The following is a 22,798-nucleotide window of genomic DNA, read 5'->3' as shown; positions in this document are numbered from 1 at the left end:
TTGCCCAAATTCTTTGAGGCTGAAAATTTCAGGAGATCCCCATTTTGGGATGGGGCTAATGATTTCCTTTCAAATTCGATTTACTGATTTCCTTTCAAATTCCTATTACTCAGCATGTAAATGGGGTCTGACAAAAAAATTGCCCGAGTTACGACAGAGTTGAGAACCTTTTTTATATTGTCACATGCAAGGTAGGTTAGGCTGGTTTTGGAATATGCATCATCTTTAGGGTACATGTGAAGGTATGGTGGGTCATTTCTTAAGCTGTTACACCTGCATCGCACTCAAAGTCTCAAACATGCGCCTGCAGACAATCAAAAATGATTACCACGGAACTAAAGTGCTTTACTTTGGTGAGGGATAATATTGCTAATCCAGACAAAGCACAACAAAACCTTTTACTTGCATGCAAATGCAATTTGCTCAGGCTTAGGGCTGTAATTCAGTGGAACGGGGAGCCGAGCTTGGCCTGTTCGAGCTCGGCTCAGCAAATAATTATACGAGCTTGAGGCCCTCTGCTCAACCTTGGCTTGATATTTCTTTTCCAGGGTTTGAGCTCGGCTTGAACTTGACAGAAAAATACAAAACAAATGAGCTTGAGGGCTGGCGAATTTGAACAAGCGTTTCCCTTTATGCTTTGTTATTATGTCAGCAGTTCTACGTTACTGTCCTACTCTTAATCCAGCAGTATTCCCTGTCATGAGTTTCATCTTTCTTGTGGAAGTGGAACACATAACAAATTGGTTTTAAGTTTTAACGTTCAAGATTCAAGATAAAATTGCCGAGGCAAAATGTACAGTTTTAGATGATTTTGATAAACGAAAGGAAGGATACACGCAGAAACAGCACAAGTAAACTAACAGCGTAGACTGCATACAACAAAACATATAGAAACACCTACATGGACAAGCAATGTAGTTACACAAACAGATTTTCTGCAACTAGGATTATGCCAAATAATACATTATAACCTTCTGTTGAAAAGGGAACTTTTTATTTTCTGCAAGTACCACGTCTGATCTTTCCCTGTCATGAGGGAAAATTCTACTTCTATGCCAGATAAAACTTCAGGGAGCCTTGAATCATGTTTCAGAATAGATTTTACATCTACAATAATATTCCACAAACAAGCATGTTTCTCCTTTACCATTACCATTTTTCTCTTTTATTTAGATACGAGTAACAAAATATAAGATGAAAGACCAACATTCAGTGTATATTGAAAGTAAGACATCACACAAAATTCCAGTGCAAGTAACAGATTCCATGAGTTCAGAAGAAGTTTATGAAGTGGATTCCAAAACCCCAAACCCCCAACCATCCCTTTTAACATTCTGAAATTTAAAATGGTGTCAACTTCCAAAGCATGCCCATTGTTTCCATTGGCAGCTTGTTCTCAGAATTAAACTGATCTGAGTACATATTGGTGGATATCACTTTGGCCCTTCAGTTGACTGATTTTGCACATTTGAGAGTGAGGCTATTCCTGTCTGATTGTATGAGCTCTCCCAATTTCTCCCATCAAAATGCTTAATCTCAACATGGGTTAGTGTTCCAGGATCTACACATCTAAACGTCACTGCAACTCCATCTGGGTTTGAACGTGGAAAATAAAATGAAGTAATGCCACAAACTTTACAAAATGTGTGCTTTGCTGTATGAGTGCCAAAGGTATAGGTTGTAAGAAACTGTTTGGAATCTCCCAGAAGCTCAAACCTTTCAGCAGGGACTATAAAGTTTGTGTTAGCCCTCATGAAGCAGTCAGAACAGTTGCAATCCCAGGCTACAACGCTAGTGGGAGCGCGGACCCGCCATCTTACATTCCTGCAGTGGCACCCCCCATTATGCACTACTGTCTCAGAATCCATTCCACAGGATTCTAGTTCTTCAGAGGTGCTACAAAAAGATGAATGTTTAATATCTGTTAGTTAGAAATGCAGGTCGGCCATTTGTTGTAAATGGAATTAGTTTATATTCAGAAAGATTCTGTGGTTGCAGAACTTCAGATGAAATTGTTTCTGATACCTTGTGACAAAATAATAATAATCATAGCTTCTCAATATGCATTTGATGGTCCAGACTCCAGAGAGTCAAGAATGGTTCAATAAGCAGATATGGGAAGACTTGTGACTGCATTAGGCTCCAAAGTTTGACATAGTACAATATGAAAAAATTAGGAGAAAAAAGAAGAGGAAAAAGATTAGACAGTTTATACTACGTTGTTCAAAATTTCTAGAGACTTCAGTATCTTTCTTCATATTCTGAAGTTAAACATGCACGCGCCGAGGATTTGGAACCTACAATATTATCCTCCATCCCCATTCTTATGATTGAGGAAATGTTGTTTGATCTACAGTTTATTGGTGGAATTGAATTTCACCAAACATGGAAGCCAGAGTCAATAAAACGAGGCCATTGGTAACAATTAAGAATCAATCATCATAAGTGATGGTATGATGTAAATTTGGATTTCCCCAACTGAAAGTCTAAAGTTTTGCCATCACTTTAATTTAAAAGGGCTGTCGTTTTCTTTGAGGGCCAACATGTGAAGATGGACTTTTCAACATAGGGCTTGGTAAAACAAGATGAAGGTACATGGTATATTTGAGCTGGAAAATGTATGTCCATATATGTTTTCTCCAATCCCTCGCCCCACCAGCTATTTCAAAAGCACGACAAAGATAGCATAAAAGAAAAGAATCCAAATTTCCTAAATTTAATTTTCATATTAAGGCCCACCTTTGATATAGAACACTGACAAATATCTCAATCCACTCATGAACAAAAGGGTTATGGTGAATGTGAATCCTAGTAACTAGTTAGAGTTCAATCTCCATTATGTCGGTTGTTGTTGTCTTTATCATGTACCTAATTGAGAAATACTACACAAACTCCCACTTTTAAGCTCCCAAGTGCTTACTCCCTAATGTGGTAGTTGCAAAAAAAGAATAAGCAGATGAGATTAAAACACGTTGTAACACCCCACCCTAATGACACACAATATTATCCGCTTTTGACTCCCTTGGACCAGACTTCCCAGGAGGTCACCCATCCTAGTACTACTCTCACAAAAGCACGCTTAACTGAGGAGTTCTGATAAGATCTTGACCATACGGCTTTAAAACGCATTATTGTCATCAAGGGTGTAAGTATACATTTAAGTACATCTCCATCTCCATACCCAGGCGATGTGGGATGCCACACACGTTGTAGTGTAAAGCTAATGTGGCAACATTAAGGAGTAAGCACTTGGGAGTGTAAAAGTGAAAGTTCGTGTAACATTTCTTGTGTCTAATTTTGTGTGACAGCTCATAAAAAGAAGTCACATTTTTTCATATAACCTAGGACTCAACATAGGAGTCTTGTTTGTGGACTGAGGTCCCATCACTAGATGCCACTAAAACATGGATTTTCTCTCAACCTTATTGCTTCCTTTACCACCATGAACTTTGTCATGACAATGGAAACATTCACAGCACCACTAGCAAGAGTGCTGATACAGCTCTACCTCTCCAAACACCTATTTGACCTGGACCCCACACATGCTTATATGGATCCAAGTACTTGATAAGAAACAAGACTAAACAAGCAACCTATGTCACGTCACATATCAAACCAAAATCTTAAATACTGTCAAAGTAATGGTTAAGTAATTAAATTTACCTCTTCCTATAAGTAAAAGCTTTTGGGATAACTGATACTTTTACATGGTATCAGAGCCAAAAAGGTCCTACGATAGAACCTTGACTCTGTCAATTCACCCCTCATTTAATTAAATATTCCACGTGTTAGGCATCACCTATTAAAATGGAGTTTGAGCCCACACGTGAGGGGGAGTGTTAAAGTAATGGTTTAGTGATTAAATTTACCTCTTCTTATATGTTTAAACTTTTAAGATAACAGGTAATTTAACAAATACCACAATCAAAAACTGTAGGGTACACCTTATTCTTTGCCAATATGTCATAAATCTAACCTAGCAATTTGGTCGAGATGCCACGACACAAAATCAATGTTTCTCATTGCAATCTTTAGGAATTGGGAAATAGTTGTCATTCAAAATGTGATTAGACCAGATGACACTGTTCTTTTTCACTTGAAGTGATTGATCATCGCTATATTAGTAAAGCTCATTCAAGAATCATCAGTTATACCCACTTCTCATTCTTAACTGATGGAAATTTCCAGACCATTGGAACCCAAGTACAGGATGATGCACATGAAGCAGCATGTGCAATTAGACATTGCAAATTCAGAGAAAAGAAGAACAACACAAAGTTAGAGAAGGTAAAAAGCTTACCTGAAAGGAAGTCTGAAGGAACCCCCCAATCCCAATAACCGTGCAGGGCTGAGACCGAGCTTATGGATTAAACCCCCCCGGGTAGTAACTATTATATGGCGGTTAAAGGTCAATTAAGGCTACAAATGGGGTTATTTCCCTTTTTGAGCACCTTATTTTTATAATATCCATCAACTGGCGTTTAAAGGTCAATTAAGGCTGCAAATGGGGTTGGTCATTTCCCTTGAGCACCTTATTTTACAATATCCATCAAATGACGAAGAAAAATAATAATCAAATAAATGGTTAAATACTTTATTTATCCATGTGGCTTAATTTTTTTATTTTTTATATTTGTAGGGTTTACTTTTTATCACAGAATGTTCATTTAGTTTGTTTAAAGATAGAGATGGTCCCTCTATCAAAATTTCATCCAAAATTTAACGAAACGCCACGTTAGTACCAATCAAGGTTTGACACGTGTCTACATAATTAATTAATTAAAAATAATAATTTTAAAAATATTAAAATATTAAAATATTATATTTAATAAAATTTAAAAAATAAATAAAATAATAAATAAATAAATAATAAAAAACTTTGGGGGTGGCCGTAGCTACCCCTTTGGCCATTTGGGGTGGCCAAGGACTTTCTGGCAGTTTTTTTTTTTTTTTTTTTTTTTTCAATTGGCCCTTAGGGGTGGCTGAACATTGGGTGGTTTGGCCACCCAGGCCTTTTCGGTAAATTTTTTTGTTTTGTTTTTTTTTTTTTTTTCAATAGGCATTTGGGGGTGGCTCAATTTTTTTATTTTTAAAATTTAATTAAATATAATTTTGTAGTTTTTTTAATTTTTTTTAAAAAATTATTAGTTTTATTTAATTATATGGACACGTGTCAAACCGTGATGGATGCTGACATGGTGTTCCGTTAAATTTTGGAAGGAATTTTAACGAAGGGACCATCTTCGTCTTTAACCAAACCAGATGGACCTACTATGATAAAAAGTAAACCCTAAGAGTCAAAAAATAAAGAAGTTAAACCAGATGGGTGAATAAAGTATTTAACCCTAAAATAAAAGGTCCCAAGAAATTTTTTTGCCAAGCTAAATGTTTAGCATTACCCATGTGCACGTGCCACGCAAGTGAAGCATTTTCCCGACCAATTGTACATTTGTTTCTTACAGAGACTTTGAATTAGGAGTTCAATTACCAAAATTTAAAGTTTGGAAGAAGGATTGTAAATAGGTGATGGTTATGGGTGGGGGGTAAAATATAATTTACTATTATATCGTCATTCATCCTCATCTTCCTCTAATTTCTATAGGACGATGGTTTGATTTTTATTGAAGACCCAAGACACGTAAAAACATGCCTAATTGGCAATCCAACAAGAGAATAAAAGAAAACCCCACCAACCTTCTTTCCCTCTTAGGGTAGCTTTACATTTTAATTAGCTTAGTTAAGACAAAAAGGAAATGAGTAATTCTATTCATCATCTCACCTTTTTTCTTATTCTTTCAAATCTTATGTGGCGTGATTTTTTCAACTAAAAACTTAATAGCATGTTAAGATATCACACAACTCAAAAGCTTAAGCCTATGAATTTTGGCCCGACAATATTATATTAACCACTCACACTTCTTATTCAATGTGAGATTCCATCATTTTACACTCACACACATATATACTCAACAATTCGTACCCTAAATACTATGAAAGACCACACTATATGAACTTTAAAAGTTGAAAGGTGATGTATAACATTACTCAGACGTGTACATCTGTTTGATTAGGAGTACTGGAATTAAGCTACAATGGTTGGTATTTGAGTTGGAATCTATATGCCCAGTCTAAGTTAGGCCTGGCTTTAGTTTTGTAGGGTGCATATATCCATTGTGGTAAATCTTAATTGATATATTTATATACACCCTCTTATCTCCTGAAAGTTTATAAATGACCAATATCTTCTCAAGTACTTTTGTATGAACGAAGAAAGGTGAATTCAAATTTGACCCCAAAAAAGAAAATACAAATATAATAAAAATATGAGAAGTTTCATCAAATTTGAAACTTTATGCTCCATACCACCACATGCCTATGTAATTTGGTATGGCAATGCCATGGGAGAAGCTGATAAGGCATAGATGAAATTGCAAAAGATGTTTTACTCTTTTTCAGGGCATGGCATGGCATGTTATATATATATATATATAAAGTTAACTCCATTGCAAGTAACAGATTCCATAAGTTCAGAAGAAGTTCATGAAGTAGATTCCAAAACCCCAAACCCCTAACCATCCCTTTTAACATTCTGAAATTTAAAATGGTGTCCACTTCCAAAGCATGCTCATTGTTTCCATTGGCAGCTTGTTCTCATAATTAAACTGATTTCAGTACATATTGGTGGATATCACTTTGGCCCTTCAGTTGACTGATTTTGCACATTTGAGAGTGAGGCTATGCCTGTCTGATTGTCTGAGCTCTCCCAATTTCTCCCATCAAAATGCTTAATCTCAACATGGGTTAGTGTTCCAGGATCTACACACCTAAACGTCACTGCAACTCCATCTGGGTTTAAACGCGGAAAAAAAAATGAAGTAATGCCACAAACTTTACAAAATGTGTGCTTCGCTGTATGAGTGCCAAAGGTATAGGTTGTAAGAAACTGTTTGGAATCTCCCAGAAGCTCAAACCTTTCAGCAGGGACTATAAAGTGGGTGTTAGCCCTCATGAAGCAGTTAGAACAGTTGCAATCCCAGGCTACAACGCTAGTGGGAGCGCGGACCTGCCATCTTACATTCCTGCAGTGGCACCCCCCATTATGCACTACTGTCTCAGAATCCATTCCACAAGATTCTAGTTCTTCAGAGGTGCTACAAAAAGATGAATGTTTAATATATGTTAGTTAGAAATGCAGGTCGGCCATTTGTTGTAAATGGAATTAGTTTATATTCAGAAATATTCTGTGGTTGCAGAACTTCAGATGAAATTGTTTCTGATACCTTGTGACAAAATAATAATAATCATAGCTTCTCAATATGCATTTGATGGTCCAGACTCCAGAGAGTCAAGAATGGTTCAATAAGCAGATATGGGAAGACTTGTGACTGCATTAGGCTCCAAAGTTTGACATAGTACAATATGAGGAAATTAGGAGAAAAAAGAAGAGGAAAAAGATTAGACAGTTTGTACTAAGTAGTTCAAAATTTCTGGAGACTTCAGTATCTTTCTTTATATTCTTAAGTTAAACATGCACACGCCGAGGATCTGGAACCTACAATATTATCCTCCATCTTCATTCTTATGATTGAGGAAGTGTTGTTTGATCTACAGTTTATTGGTGGAATTGCATTTCACCTAACATGGAAGCCAGAGTAAATAAAATGAGGCCATTGGTAACAATTAAGAATCAATCATCATAAGTGATGGTATGATGTAAATTTGGATTTCCCCAGCTGAAAGTCTAAAGTTTTGCCATCACTTTAATTTAAAAGGGCTGTCGTTTTCTTTGAGGGCCAACATGTGAAGATGGACTTTTCAACATAGGGCTTGGTAAAACAAGATGAAGGTACATGGTATTTTTGAGCTGGAAAATGTATGCCCATATATGGTTTCTCCAATCCCTCGCCCCACCAGCTATTTCAAGAGCGAAGATAGCATAAAAGAAAAGAATCCAAATTTCCTAATAATAACAAAATTTAAATTTCATATTAAGGCCCACCTTTGATATAGAACACTGACAAATATCTCAATCCACTCATGAACAAAAGGGTTATGGCCGGTGATTGTGAATCCTAGTAACTAGTTAGAGTTCAATCTCCATTATGTCGGTTATTGTTGTCTTATCATGTACCTAATTGAGAAATACTACACAAACTCCCACTTTTATGCTCCCAAGTGTTTACTCCCGAATGTGGTAGTTGCAGAAAAAGAATAATCAAATGAGATTAAAACACATTGCAGTGGAAAGCTGGCAACATTAAAGAGTAAGCACTTGAAAGTGTAAAAGTGAAAGTTCGTGTAGCATTTCTCGTGTCTAATTTTGTGTGACAGCTCATAAAAAGAAGTCACATTTTTTTCATATAACCTAGGACTCAACATAGGAGTCTTGTTTGTGGACTGAGGTCCCATCATTGGATGCCACTAAAACATGGATTTTCTCTCAACCTTATTGCTTCCTTTACCACCATGAACTTTGCCATGCCGACGGAAACATTCACAGCACCACTAGCAAGAGTGCTGATACAGCTCTACCTCTCCAAACACCTATTTGACCGGGACCCCACACATATTTATATGGATCCAAGTACTCGATAAGAAACAAGAGTAAACTACCAAAAACCTTAAATACTACCCTCAAAAACAGTAGGGTGCACCTTATTCTTTACCAATTTGTCATAAATCTAACCTAACAATTTGGTCGAGATGCCACAACCCAAAATCAATGTTTCTCATTGCAATCCTTAGGAATTGGGAAATAGTTGTCATTCAAAATGTGATTAGACCAGATGACACTGTTCTTTTTCACTTGAAGTGATTGATCATCGCTATATTAGTAAAGCTCATTCAAGAATCATCAGTTATTCCCACTTCTCATTCTTAACTGATGGAAATTTCCAGACCATTGGAACCCAATTACAGGATGATGCACATGAAGCAGCATGTGCTATTAGACATTGCAAATTCAGAGAAAAGAAGAAGAACACAAAGTTAGAGAAGATAAAGGCTTACCTGAAAGGAAGTCTGAAGGAACCCCTCAATCCCAATAACCGTGCAGGGCTGAGACCGAGCTTATGGATTAAACCCCCGCCGGGTAGTAACTATTAAATAGCGCTTAAAGGTCAATTAAGGCTGCAAATGGCGTTGGTCACTTCCCTTGAGGACCTTATTTTATAATATCCATCAACTGACGAAGAAATTTCCAACAATAATAAAATAAATGGTCCCAGGAATTTTTTTTACAAAGCGAAGTGTTATAAACCACTTCAAAATACTGGCGTAATGGTTACAATTAACCTTCAAATTTTTACTTAAAAAAAGGAAAAAAAAAAAAAGACTTATCTAGTTAGTGTAAGTTAAAATAATTGTAAAATAAAAATATAATTTTTAATATTATTCATTTGGTTATTTTACGTAAGTCATGTGCACGTGCCATGCAAGTGAAGCATTTTCCCAACCAATTTAACATTTGTTTCTTATGGAGACTTTGAATTAGGAGTTCGATTGTCAAAATTTAAAGTTTGGAAGAAGGATTATAAATAGGTGATGGTTATGGGTGGGGGTAAAATATAATTTACCATTATGTCATCATTCATCCTCATCTTCTTCTAGTTTCTGTAGGATGATGGTTTGATTTTTATTGAAGACCCAAGACACGTGAAAACTGAAAACGTGCCTAATTGGCAATGCAACGAGGGAATGAAAGAAAACCCCACCAACCTTCTTTCCTTCTTCGGGTAGCTTTACCTTATAATTAGCTTTGTTATGACTTGAAATAAATGAGTAGTTTTATTCATCACCTCACCTTTTTTTTAAAAAAAAAAAAAAAATTCTTTCAAAGTTCATGTGGGGTGGTTTTTCCAATTAAAAACTTAATAGCATGTTAAGATATCGCATAACTCAAAAGCTTAAACCTATAGGCAAGGACAGAGCCAGCTTTGAGTTTGGGGGGACCAAGGGCTAAAAGTTTTTTGGAGAGGGATCAATTGGCAAAAAATATCTTAAATTATATTTTTTTTACCTTAAATTCTTTTTTTTGTCTTAAATTTTTTTTTTTCTTGTAATTTGGGGGGGGGGGGACCAGGGCCACTACCGGTCCCCTTAAATTCGTCCCTACCTATGGGTTTTGGCCCGATAATATTATATTAACCACTCACATTTCTTATTCAATGTGAAATTCTATCATTTTACACTCACACATATATATACTCAACAATTTGAACCCTAAATACTATAAAAGACCACGTTACATAAACTTTAAAAGTTGAAAAGAGATATATAAAAGCGTGTACGTCTGTTTGATTAAGAGTCGTATTAAGCTACAATCATTGGACCCTAAATACTATGAAAGACCACGTTACATAAACTTTAAAAGTTGAAAAGAGATATATAAAAGCGTGCACGTCTGTTTGATTAGGAGTCGTATTAAGCTACAATCATTGGCGTTTGAATGGGAATCTCTATACCCAGTCAAAGTTAGGCCTGGCTTTCACCTAACATGGAAGCCAGAGGCAATAAAACGAGGCCATTGGTAACAATTAAGAATCAATCATCATAAGTGATGGTATGATGTAAATTTGGATTTCCCCAACTGAAAGTCTAAAGTTTTGCCATCACTTTAATTTAAAAGGGCTGTCGTTTTCTTTGAGGGCCAACATGTGAAGATGGACTTTTCAACATAGGGCTTGGTAAAACAAGATGAAGGTACATGGTATATTTGAGCTGGAAAATGTATGTCCATATGTGTTTTCTCCAATCCCTCGCCCCACCAGCTATTTCAAAAGCGAGACAAAGATAGCATAAAAGAAAAGAATCCAAATTTCCTAAATTTAAATTTCATATTAAGGCCCACCTTTGATATAGAACACTGACAACTATCTCAATCCACTCATGAACAAAAGGGTTATGGTGAATGTGAATCCTAGTAACTAGTTAGAGTTCAATCTCCATTATGTCGGTTGTTGTTGTCTTTATCATGTACCTAATTGAGAAATACTACACAAACTCCTACTTTTCCGCTCCCAAGTGCTTACTCCCTAATGTGGTAGTTGCAAAAAAAGAATAAGCAGATGAGATTAAAACACGTTGTAACACTCACCCCAATGACACACAATATTGTCCGCTTTTGACTCCCTCAGACCAGACTTCACAGGAGGTCACCCATCCTAGTACTACTTTTGCAGAAGCACGCTTAACTGAGCAGTTTTGATATGATCTTGACCATGCGGCTTTAAAACACGTTATTGTCATTAAAGGTGTAAGTATACATTTAAGTACATCTCCATCTCCATACCCAGGCGATGTGGGATGCCACACACGTTGTAGTGTAAAGCTGATGTGGCAACATTAAGGAGTAAGTACTTGGGAGTGTAAAAATGAAAATTCGTGTAACATTTCTCATGTCTAATTTTGTGTGACAGCTCATAAAAAGAAGTCACATTTTTTCATATAACCTAGGACTCAACATAGGAGTCTTGTTTGTGGACTGAGGTCCCATCACTAGATGCCACTAAAACATGGATTTTCTCTCAACCTTATTGCTTCCTTTACCACCATGAACTTTGTCATGACAATGGAAACATTCACAGCACCACTAGCAAGAGTGCTGATACAGCTCTACCTCTCCAAACACCTATTTGACCCGGACCCCACACATACTTATATGGATCCAAGTACCTTGATAAGAAACAAGACTAAACAAGCGATCTATGTCACATCACATATCAAACCAAAAATCTTAAATACTCTTAAAGTAATGGTTAAGTGATTAAATTTACTTCTTCCTATAAGTATAAGTTTTTGAGATAACTGATAATTTAACATGGTATCAGAGTCAAAAAGGTCCTACGATAGAACCTTGACTCTGTCAATTCACCCCTCATTTAATTAAATATTCCACGTGTTAAGTCTCACCTATTAAAAGGAAGTTTAAGCCCACACGTAAAGGGGGTGTTAAAGTAATAGTTTAGTGATTAAATTTACATTTTCCTATAAATTTAAGCTTTTGAAATAACTGGTAATTAAACAAATACCACAATCAAAAACTGTAGGGTACACCTTATTCTTTGCCAATATGTCATAAATCTAACCTAACTATTTGGTCGAGATGCCACGACACAAAACCAATGTTTCTCATTGCAATCTTAAGGAATTGGGAAATAGTTGTCGTTCAAAATGTGATTAGACCAGATGACACTGTTCTTTTTCACTTGAAGTGATTGATCATCGCTATATTAGTAAAGCTCATTCAAGAATCATCAGTTATATCCACTTCTCATTCTTAACTGATGGAAATTTCCAGACCATTGGAACCCAATTACAGGATGATGCACATGAAGCAGCATGTGCTATTAGACATTGCAAATTCAGAGAAAAGAAGAAGAATACAAAGTTAGAGAAGATAAAAAGCTTTACCTGAAAGGAAGTCTGAAGGAACCCCCCCAATCCCAATAACCGTGCAGGGCTGAGACCGAGCTTATGGATTAAACCCCACCGGGTAGTAACTATTATATGGCGGTTAAAGGTCAATTAAGGCTGCAAATGGGGATATTTCCCTTGGAGCACCTTATTTTTATAATATCCATCAATTGGCGTTTAAAGGTCAATTAAGGCTGCAAATTGGGTTGGTGATTTCCCTTGAGCACCTTATTTTATGGAGTAATGATTTACATTTTTTTTTTTTATAAAGTAATGATTCACACAACGCTGGCGTGCTTGAACAGTTCATGCACACCTAGTATTTTTTTTTTTTAATGTTTTAATTATAAAAAAAAAAAAATTGCTTACTCATCCATATGGTTTAATTTCTTTATTTTTTTGATCTGTACGATTTATTTTTTATCACAGGATGTCCCTCTAGTTTGCTTAAAGATAGAAATGGTCCCTACGTCAAAATTTCATACAAAATTTGACGAAACGCTACGTTAGTACCCATCACAGTTTGATACGTGACCACATAATTAATTAATTAAAAATAATAATTTTTAAAAAATTAAAATATTAAAAAATTATATTTAAAAATTTTTAAAAATAAATAAATAAATAATTTTGGGATGGCCGTAGCTACCCCCTTTGGCCATTTGTGGTGGCCAAGGACTTTCTGGCAATTTTTTTTTTTTTTTTATCAATTGGCCCTTGGGGTGGCCAAACATTGGGTGGTTTGGCCACCCCCTAGGGCTTTTCGGTTTTTTTTTTTTTTTTTTTTCAATTGGGCCCCAATTTTTTTTTTTTTTTTTTAACTTTAAAAAAAATTATTAGTTTTAATTAATTATATGGACACGTGTCAAACCATGATTGATACTGACATGACATTCTGTTAAATTTTGGAAGGAATTTTAACGAAGGGACCATCTTCGTCTTTAAGCAAGCCAAAGGGACCTACTATGATAAAAAGTAAACCCTAAGGGTCAAAAAATAAAGAAGTTAAATCAAAGGGGTGAATAAAGTATTTAACCCTAAAATAAAAGGTCTCAGGTTTTTTCCCAAGTGAAATGTTTAGCATTACACATGTGCACGTGCCACGCAAGTGAAGCATTTTCCCGACTAATTTTACATTTGTTTCTTACGGAGACTTTGAATTAGGAGTTCGATTGCCAAAATTTAAAGTTTGAAAGAAGGATTGTAAATAGGTGATGGTTATGGGTGGGGGGTAAAATATAATTTACCATTATATTGTCATTCATCCTCATCTTCCTCTAATTTCTATAGGACGATGGTTTGATTTTTATTGAAGACCCAAGACACGTGAAAACATGCCTAATTGGCAATCCAACAAGAGAATGAAAGAAAACCCCACCTTCTTTCCCTCTTAGGGTAGCTTTACCTTTTAATTAGCTCAGTTAGGATAGAACGGAAACGAGTAATTTTATTCATCACTTCACCTTTTTTCTTATTCTTTCAAATCTTATGTGGCATGGTTTTTTCAACTAAAAACTTAATAGCATATTAAGATATCACACAACCCAAAAGCTTAAGTCTATGGGTTTTGGCCCGACAATATTATATTAACCACTCGCACTTCTTATTCAATGTAAGATTCCATCATTTTACACTCACACATAGGTACTCAACAATCCATACCCTAAATACTATGAAAAACCACACTATATAAACTTTAAAAGTTGAAAGGTGATGTATAACATTACTCAGACGTGTACAACTGTTTGATTAGGAGTACTGGTATTAAGCTACAATGGTTGGTGTTTGAGTTGGAATCTATATGCCCAGTCTAAGTTAGGCCTGGCTTTAGTTTTGTAGGGTGCATATATCCATTATGGCTCTAGGACCCCTTTGTGACCACTCACTTTCCCTCAACTTAATTTTGGTAAATCTTAATTGATATATTTATATACACCCTCTTATCTCCTGAAAGTTTATAAATGACCAATATCTTATCAAGTACTTTTGTATGAACATAGAAAGTTGAATTCAAATTTGACCCCAAAAAAGAAAATACAAATATAATGAAAATATGAGAAGTTTCATCAAATTTGAAACTTTATGCTCCATACCACCACATGCTTATGTAATTTGGTATGGCAATGCCATGGGAGAAACTGATAAGGCATAGGTGAAATTGCAAAAGATGTTTTACTTTTTTTCAAGCATGGCATGGCATGGCATGTTATATATATATATATATATATATATATATATATATATATATATATATATAAAGTCAACTCCATTGCAAGTAACAGATTCCATAAGTTCAGAAGAAGTTCATGAAGTAGATTCCAAAACCCCAAACCCCTAACCATCCCTTTTAACATTCTGAAATTTAAAATGGTGTCAACTTCCAAAGCATGCTCATTGTTTCCATTGGCAGCTTGTTCTCAGAATTAAACTGATTTGAGTACATATTGGTGGATATCACTTTGGCCCTTCAGTTGACTGATTTTGCACATTTGAGAGTGAGGCTATGCCTGTCTGATTGTATGAGCTCTCCCAATTTCTCCCATCAAAATGCTTAATCTCAACATGGGTTAGTGTTCCAGGATCTACACACCTAAACGTCACTGCAACTCCATCTGGGTTTGAACGTGGAAAATAAAATGAAGTAATGCCACAAGCTTTACAAAATGTGTGCTTTGCTGTATGAGTGCCAAAGGTATAGGTTGTAAGAAACTGTTTGGAATCTCCCAGAAGCTCAAACCTTTCAGCAGGGACTATAAAGTGGGTGTTAGCCCTCATGAAGCAGTCAGAACAGTTGCAATCCCAGGCTACAACGCTAGTGGGAGCGTGGACCCGCCACCTTACATTCCTGCAGTGGCACCCCCCATTATGCACTACTGTCTCAGAATCCATTCCACAGGATTCTAGTTCTTCAGAGGTGCTACAAAAAGATGAATGTTTAATATCTGTTAGTTAGAAATGCAGGTCGGCCATTTGTTGTAAATGGAATTAGTTTATATTCAGAAATATTCTGTGGTTGCAGAACTTCAGATGAAATTGTTTCTGATACCTTGTGACAAAATAATAATAATAATCATAGCTTCTCAATATGCATTTGATGGTCAAGACTCCGGAGAGTCAAGAATGGTTCAATAAGCAGATATGGGAAGACTTGTGACTGCATTAGGCTCCAAAGTTTGACATAGTACAATATGAGAAAATTAGGAGAAAAAAGAAGAGGAAAAAGATTAGACAGTTTACACTAAGTAGTTCAAAATTTCTAGAGACTTCAGTGTCTTTCTTTATATTTTGAAGTTAAACATGCACGCGCCAAGGATCTGGAACCTACAATATTATCCTCCATCCCCATTCTTATGATTGAGGAAGTGTTGTTTGATCTACAGTTTATTGGTGGAATTGCATTTCACCTAACATGGAAGCCAGAGTCAATAAAACGAGGCCATTGGTAACAATTAAGAATCAATCATCATAAGTGATGGTATGATGTAAATTTGGATTTCCCCAACTGAAAGTCTAAAGTTTTGCCATCACTTTAATTTAAAAGGGCTATCGTTTTCTTTGAGGGCCAACATGTGAAGATGGACTTTTCAGCATAGGGCTTGGTAAAACAAGATGAAGGTACATGGTATACTTGAGCTGGAAAATGTATGTCCATATATAGTTTCTCCAATCCCTCGCCCCACCAGCTATTTCAAGAGCGAAGATAGCATAAAAGAAAAGAATCCAAATTTCCTAATAATAATGAAATTTAAATTTCATATTAAGGCCCACCTTTGATATAGAACACTGACAAATATCTCAATCCACTCATGAACAAAAGGGTTATGGCCGGTGAATGTGAATCCTAGTAACTAGTTAGAGTTCAATCTCCATTATGTCGGTTATTGTTGTCTTTATCATGTACTAGAAATACTACACAAACTCCCACTTTTACGCTCCCAAGTGTTTACTCCAGAATGTGGTAGTTGCAGAAAAAGAATAAGCAAATGAGATTAAAACACATTGCAGTGGAAAGCTGGCAACATTAAAGAGTAAGCACTTGAAAGTGTAAAAGTGAAAGTTCGTGTAGCATTTCTCGTGTCTAATTTTGTGTGACAGCTCATAAAAAGAAGTCACATTTTTTTCATATAACCTAGGACTCAACATAGGAGTCTTGTTTGTGGACTGAGGTCCCATCATTAGATGCCACTAAAATATGGATTTTCTCTCAACCTTATTGCTTCCTTTACCACCATGAACTTTGCCATGCCAACGGAAACATTCACAGCACCACTAGCAAGAGTGCTGATACAGCTCTACCTCTCCAAACACCTATTTGACCCGGACCCCACACATATTTATATGGATCCAAGTACTCGATAAGAAACAAGAGTAAACTACCAAAAACCTTAAATACTACCCTCAAAAACAGTAGGGTGCACCTTATTCTTTACCAATATGTCATAAATCTAACCTAACTATTTGGTCGAGATGCCACAACCCAAAATCAATGTTTCTCATTGCAATCCTTAGGAATTGGGAAATAGTTGTCATTCAAAATGTGATTAGACCAGATGACACTGTTCTTTTTCACTTGAAGTGATTGATCATCGCTATATTAGTAAAGCTCATTCAAGAATCATCAGTTATTCCCACTTCTCATTCTTAACTGATGGAAATTTCCAGACCATTGGAACCCAATTACAGGATGATGCACATGAAGCAGCATGTGCTATTAGACATTGCAAATTCAGAGAAAAGAAGAAGAACACAAAGTTAGAGAAGATAAAGGCTTACCTGAAAGGAAGTCTGAAGGAACCCCTCAATCCCAATAACCGTGCAGGGCTGAGACCGAGCTTATGGATTAAACCCCCGCCGGGTAGTAACTATTAAATAGCGCTTAAAGGTCAATTAAGGCTGCAAATGGCGTTGGTCACTTCCCTTGAGGACCTTATTTTATAATATCCATCAACTGACGAAGAAATTTCCAACAATATTAAAATAAATGGTCCCAGGAATTTTTTTTTACCAAGCGAAGTGTTATAAACCACTTCAAAATACTGGCGTAATGGTTACAATTTACCTTCAAATTTTTACTTAAAAAAAGAAAAAAAAAAGACTTATCTAGTTAGTGTAAGTTAAAATAATTGTAAAATAAAAATACAATTTTTAATATTATTCATTTGGTTATTTTACGTAAGTCATGTGCACGTGCCATGCAAGTGAAGCATTTTCCCAACCAATTTAACATTTGTTTCTTATGGAGACTTTGAATTAGGAGTTCGATTGTCAAAATTTAAAGTTTGGAAGAAGGATTATAAATAGGTGATGGTTATGGGTGGGGGTAAAATATAATTTACCATTATGTCATCATTCATCCTCATCTTCTTCTAGTTTCTGTAGGATGATGGTTTGATTTTTATTGAAGACCCAAGACACGTGAAAACTGAAAACGTGCCTAATTGGCAATGCAACGAGGGAATGAAAGAAAACCCCACCAACCTTCTTTCCTTCTTCAGGTAGCTTTCCCTTTTAATTGGCTCAGTTAGGACAGGAAATAAATGAGTAATTTTATTCATAACCTCACCCTTTTTTTTTATTATTCTTTCAAAGCTTATGTGGCGTAGTTTTTTCCACTAAAAACTTAATAGCATGTTAAGATATCACACAATCCAAAAACTTAAGCCTATGGGTAGGGACGGAGCCAGCTTTAAGTTTGGGGGGACCAAAGGCCAAAAGGTTTTTGGAGAGGGACAAATTGACAAAAAATATCTTTTTTTTTTTTTTTTTTTTGCCTTAATTTTTTTTTTCTTGTAATTTGGGGGAGACCAGGGCCACTACCTGTTCCCCCTAAATTCATCCCTACCTATGAGTTTTGACCCGACAATATTATATTAACCACTCACATTTCTTATTCAATATAAAATTCTATCATTTTACACTCACACATATATATACTCAACAATTTATACCCCACATAAATACTATGAAAGACCACGTTACATAAACTTTAAAAGTTGAAAGGAGATGTACATATAACATTACTCAGACGTGTACGTCTGTTTGATTAGGAGTTGTATTAAGCTATAATCATTGGAGTTTGAATGGGAATCTATATGCCCAGTCAAAGTTAGGCCTGGCTTTAGTTTTGAAGGGTGCAATATCCATTATGGCTCTAGGACCCCTTTGTGACCTCTCACTTTCCCTCAACTCAATCTTGGTAAATCTTAATTGATATATTTATATACACCCTCTTATCTCCTTAAAGTTTTATAAATGGCCAGTATCTTCTAGAGTACTTTGGTATGAACAAAGAAAGGTGAATTCAAATTTGACCCCAAAAAAGAAAATACAAATATAATCATAATATGAGAAGTTTCATCAAATATGAAACTTTATGTTCCATACCACCACATGATGCCTATGTAATTTGGTATGGCAATGCCATGGGAGAAGCTGATAAGCATCGATGAAATTGCAAAAGATGTTTTGCTCTCTTTCAGGGCATGGCATGGCATGGCATGTTATATATATATATATATATATATATATATATATATATATATATATATAATGCAATGGGATAAGCATTAATACTAAACTATGGGATACGAGTAGTGTGCCAATGTGGTCCAAAGGGGCATGGGCACCTTTGTAGTGAGTTACAAATACAATGCTAGCTAGCTGGTTGTTGTTGGGTGGCTGACGTTTATTTTCTTTATATAGTGGACGAACCTACGACCTTAATCTATCGGTTCACAGGGTCAATGATCATCTCATCTCGATAAATGTTCCTTTGAATATTCAATGGTTTTGTGGCCTTGTAAATTTTGTAATGCTTCTTTTCCTTTCAGGGCTAGGTAGCTGACCCCTTTTTTTTTTTTTTTTTAATTGAGTAAGGGAAAAAGGCAACAGATGAGGGTCTTTTTCAGCTCTGATCCGAATGGAAGAGAGAATGGGAAACCCTATGGGACTCCTTAGTGTATTTGAGTGAGAGACAGCTTAAGTAGAGGTGGCAAAATGGGTCGGCATGTCAACCCATAATGACTTGCGAGTCGCAACTCATTTAGGATAAACTCAAACACGACCTGTTTAGTTAATGGATCGGCTCCATCAAACCTGAATACGATACGATAAGTTCACAGGTCACCCGACACAACCCACTTAACCCATTTAGTTTTTTTTTTTAAAAAAAAAAAATGAAAGTGATGAGTCGGGCCATAAATGGACAAATTGACTCGTTTTTCAAAGTAAATGGAATAGACCTGTTTATGACCCAATACCCAATAATTTCGTATCGTGTTCACGTCGGGTTGTCAGGTCGTGTCAAAATTGCCAGTGCTAAGTTTAAGTATTTTATCTTTATGTGTTGGCACTGTGGTTAGCTATACCTATGCAAATTCTCCTCATTGTCCAACAAATAAATAAAAAAATAAGGTTTGAAATTCAACCCACCAAAATTAATGTTAGATGGTAGGAATTATAGGCACTCTTTCAAGCTCAAGTGAACCATAGCCTAAGAGCCTATTTGAGATTGCATTTGAAAAATAAAGCTTTTAAGTAAAAAAAAAAGTTTTTGGGCAAAAGTTTCATTTTTAAGCTTTTGCCAAAAGTGCGTTTTGACTATTTTTATGCTTTTTAGACCCTTAAAAACGCTTTTAATTTTTTTACCCAACAAATACATTTTTCTTTAAACGAATTTTTTTAGTGTTAAAAGCACTTTTAGGCCCCTCAAACGCAATCTCAAACAAACCTAACTCAATCCTATCAAAACTTCAATCAGAACCAAGATTTAGAAATACTATACTTGTAGTTGATTAATGGAGAAGCTAGGCCAGTGGTTTCCATGACGGAGCGTAACAACGGTTTGACAACGCAACATTAATATAATGCTAAATGGTCTTATATTTTAGCTATTTGAAAGAGGCACCGATCGATGAATGCCCCCATATTTATTTTTATTACTCGTTAGAATCTTTTTTGTACACATATTTTATATTCAAATAAATTATGCTCAATTAGGAAATAAATTATATATGCTCACATCATCTGATCGAGAATATTAAATCAATCTAAGTCGACATCGATTTGGTGCTATTGTATTAGTTAATTAATGAAGCACCTAAATATTCTGAAAATTCATTAATAATTTAATGGGAGCACTTTGCTCTAATAATACACTGTCGTTGCATATATCCATGAAACACGTACAATCATGTTTAATTCTTTAGACGTAGATATTCAAGAGATGTTACACCAATGGCCTGTCGTCTTGGGCAAGTTCAGTGTCTTTGATAAAATAAAGCCAGCGTTTCGTCACAAGCGCGACAACGACAAAGACACGTCTAATTTAAATCTTATTTTGTAATGTTCAGTTTCATTTGTCAGCTTTCTTTGTCCTGAAAATACCATGCTTATGTTTTTTTATTGTGTTGAAAAATATTATTGCAAGATGGCAGATATATATACGTGACAATAATTTTAATCACAATTACTTCTATTACTACATTTTTTTTTTTTTTTATATGTCCACCTAAGAGGGAGAGGGAGATTCAAATTAATGACTTCCGCTTCATTAGGCGTGGTTTGATCCCAGCTGATTACTACTTAATCCTATGCTTGCTTAGAGTACAATATTATTGGAAGATAGCAGATATTTGTGACAATAATTGTCATGACAATTACTGATCATGAAAGAGTTAGCAACAGATATAATTGTTGGGTCGTTGTTAAATAGCCAGCCTCTCATACGTGGAATATGAGTACGTACGTGGAGCAACCCTATTGATTACACAATTAATAGATCTTGCAATAAATAATCACGTGATTTTGTAACAGAATGTTGGTAAAATTAATAATACCCCAATATTATCGATCACTTATGTGAACGTACATTAATTGATTACATAATTAATTAACTTCTACTTAAAGAATAACAACCACCAAATTAAATTACTACAAGCTAGAGCTAGAGAGAGATCGAGCTACTCATTGAGTCCAAGAATGGCGTGGTATATATGGATGTCTGTCAATTATCATGCATGTGTATCTTTGCACATGCGTGTGTCATGCCTCGTGAAGAGGGGTTGTTGGTTTCTTCATGGTGATGGGGGCCCTTTGTGTCTTTCAAATGAGCGGTTACTAGTAAAAAGGCATGCAAACTCAAAAAAGAAGATCCTCTCAAACATTTTGGATATCTTCATAGGAGGTGGGTGAAATGGTAGATGTGCATGCTTGCTTTTGCATTCATTAACATACATACGTGTACATTAGAGGTTACATATATAGCCCGTGATACATCACTTTCTTACTATGATCATAATCCGTGAACAATTCACAGTCGTTTTATATCTTTTCATTTTTTGTCTCTTCCACAATGTCTCTACTGCTAATTCATGTTTGCCACTTCACTCACATTCCATCAGTTCGTTGTTTCACATGGAACAACCACACACCATATATTATGTTTTGCCAAAAAGTGTTTTGACATATCGTAGAGTTTTAGTGTTGTATAAGTATTTTATGTTTTGAATTATAACTCACGGGAGTTGGCTTAGATGCTAGCCGTAAAAAAAACTCATAATATATATACATGTGTTATAATTGTTTTAATGGTTTAGATTTAACTCCACTCTCTTTCTCTTCCTAGTAAAAAAAAAGATTAAATTAAATCTAAACCGTTAAAAAAATTACATGCAACATATATGTTATAATTTTCCTTTTTACGGCACGTACTTAGCTACTAAAAAATATATAATATTTTTTATTTTGTCTACTTATTTTTTAATACAAATTCTAACAGATTACTTATTCAACTATCTACTTTTTTTTTAAATATTGTTTTATTGTTTGTTAAGGGAGAGGGAGAGAGAAATGATTAAAACTAAAACACATGAAAGTAGTAAATATAATTATAATAATTAAATATAATTATCATCAGTATTTTAGAGCATCACGTGGAGATGCTTTAGCTCTAAGCTAAATCCAAAGGAAGTAATAAACACCCTCTCCCTCACGGGCAAACCTGTCCAATAAAGGTGAGCCAACTGCACTGCACTGCCTTCCAAATTGAAACCAAAACAGAGAGAGAGAGAGAGAGAGAGAGAGAAATATCAGTCAAAATAAGGTTCTAATTAATGTCAATAACTATTAGTTTCAGAAATTTAAACTACCAAGAAATTAACAAACAATATATATATGAAGCTTCTGTTGAAAATACCGTAGTATTTATTACAAAGAAGACGTTTTGTGGAATGCGAAGAGAAATACGTTTCGACTGACAACGATAGAAGTAGAACCAATGAAGCAGTGGGAACTTTGAGCAGTGGTGTTTGTGCAAACCAGCTGGTGTTGACTACCAACTCGACCACTTGCAGAACCAATGGCCTCTGATCGGACTCCAGCTTTG

General features: G+C 35.5%; 1 protein-coding gene and 2 pseudogenes across 5 annotated transcripts; all 3 read right to left on the bottom strand.

Annotated features, from left to right (window-relative positions):
- Window positions 1-1,195: 1,195 nt before the first annotated feature.
- LOC148585981 (uncharacterized) lies at window positions 1,196-4,434 on the bottom strand (annotated as a pseudogene). 2 transcript variants are annotated; one of them, XR_015912134.1, is made up of 3 exons: window positions 4,301-4,434; window positions 2,026-2,130; window positions 1,196-1,896 (listed from the first exon to the last, which is right to left on the bottom strand). The product of XR_015912134.1 is annotated as an uncharacterized LOC148585981, transcript variant X2 (transcript). The 2 variants fall into 2 exon arrangements; XR_015912133.1 differs by lacking the exon at window positions 2,026-2,130.
- A 2,051-nt stretch (window positions 4,435-6,485) lies between these two features.
- LOC148585980 (uncharacterized) lies at window positions 6,486-9,195 on the bottom strand (annotated as a pseudogene). 2 transcript variants are annotated; one of them, XR_015912126.1, is made up of 3 exons: window positions 9,010-9,195; window positions 7,281-7,385; window positions 6,486-7,151 (listed from the first exon to the last, which is right to left on the bottom strand). The product of XR_015912126.1 is annotated as an uncharacterized LOC148585980, transcript variant X2 (transcript). The 2 variants fall into 2 exon arrangements; XR_015912125.1 differs by lacking the exon at window positions 7,281-7,385 and having other exon boundaries at window positions 9,010-9,194.
- Window positions 9,196-14,663: 5,468 nt separating this feature from the next.
- On the bottom strand, window positions 14,664-17,362 carry LOC132182445 (uncharacterized). The gene is made up of 2 exons (XM_088516636.1): window positions 17,188-17,362; window positions 14,664-15,331 (listed from the first exon to the last, which is right to left on the bottom strand). Exon 2 carries the CDS (start codon window positions 15,301-15,303, stop codon window positions 14,869-14,871), a length of 435 nt encoding a protein of 144 aa, XP_088372762.1. The 5' UTR covers window positions 15,304-15,331; window positions 17,188-17,362; the 3' UTR covers window positions 14,664-14,868.
- Between the last annotated feature and the right edge of the window lie 5,436 nt (window positions 17,363-22,798).

Source organism: Corylus avellana, chromosome 5 (genome assembly GCF_965113065.1).
Source record: "Corylus avellana chromosome 5, dhCorAvel1.hap1.2, whole genome shotgun sequence".
NCBI lineage: Eukaryota > Viridiplantae > Streptophyta > Magnoliopsida > Fagales > Betulaceae > Corylus > Corylus avellana.
This window is presented reverse-complemented; position numbering and strand designations above follow the sequence as displayed.

What these genes read in the sequence shown, in the direction of transcription:
- LOC132182445 (XM_088516636.1), bottom strand. Translation starts at nt 15,303, where the DNA reads ATGGATTCTGAGACAGTAGTGCATAATGGGGGGTGCCACTGCAGGAAT.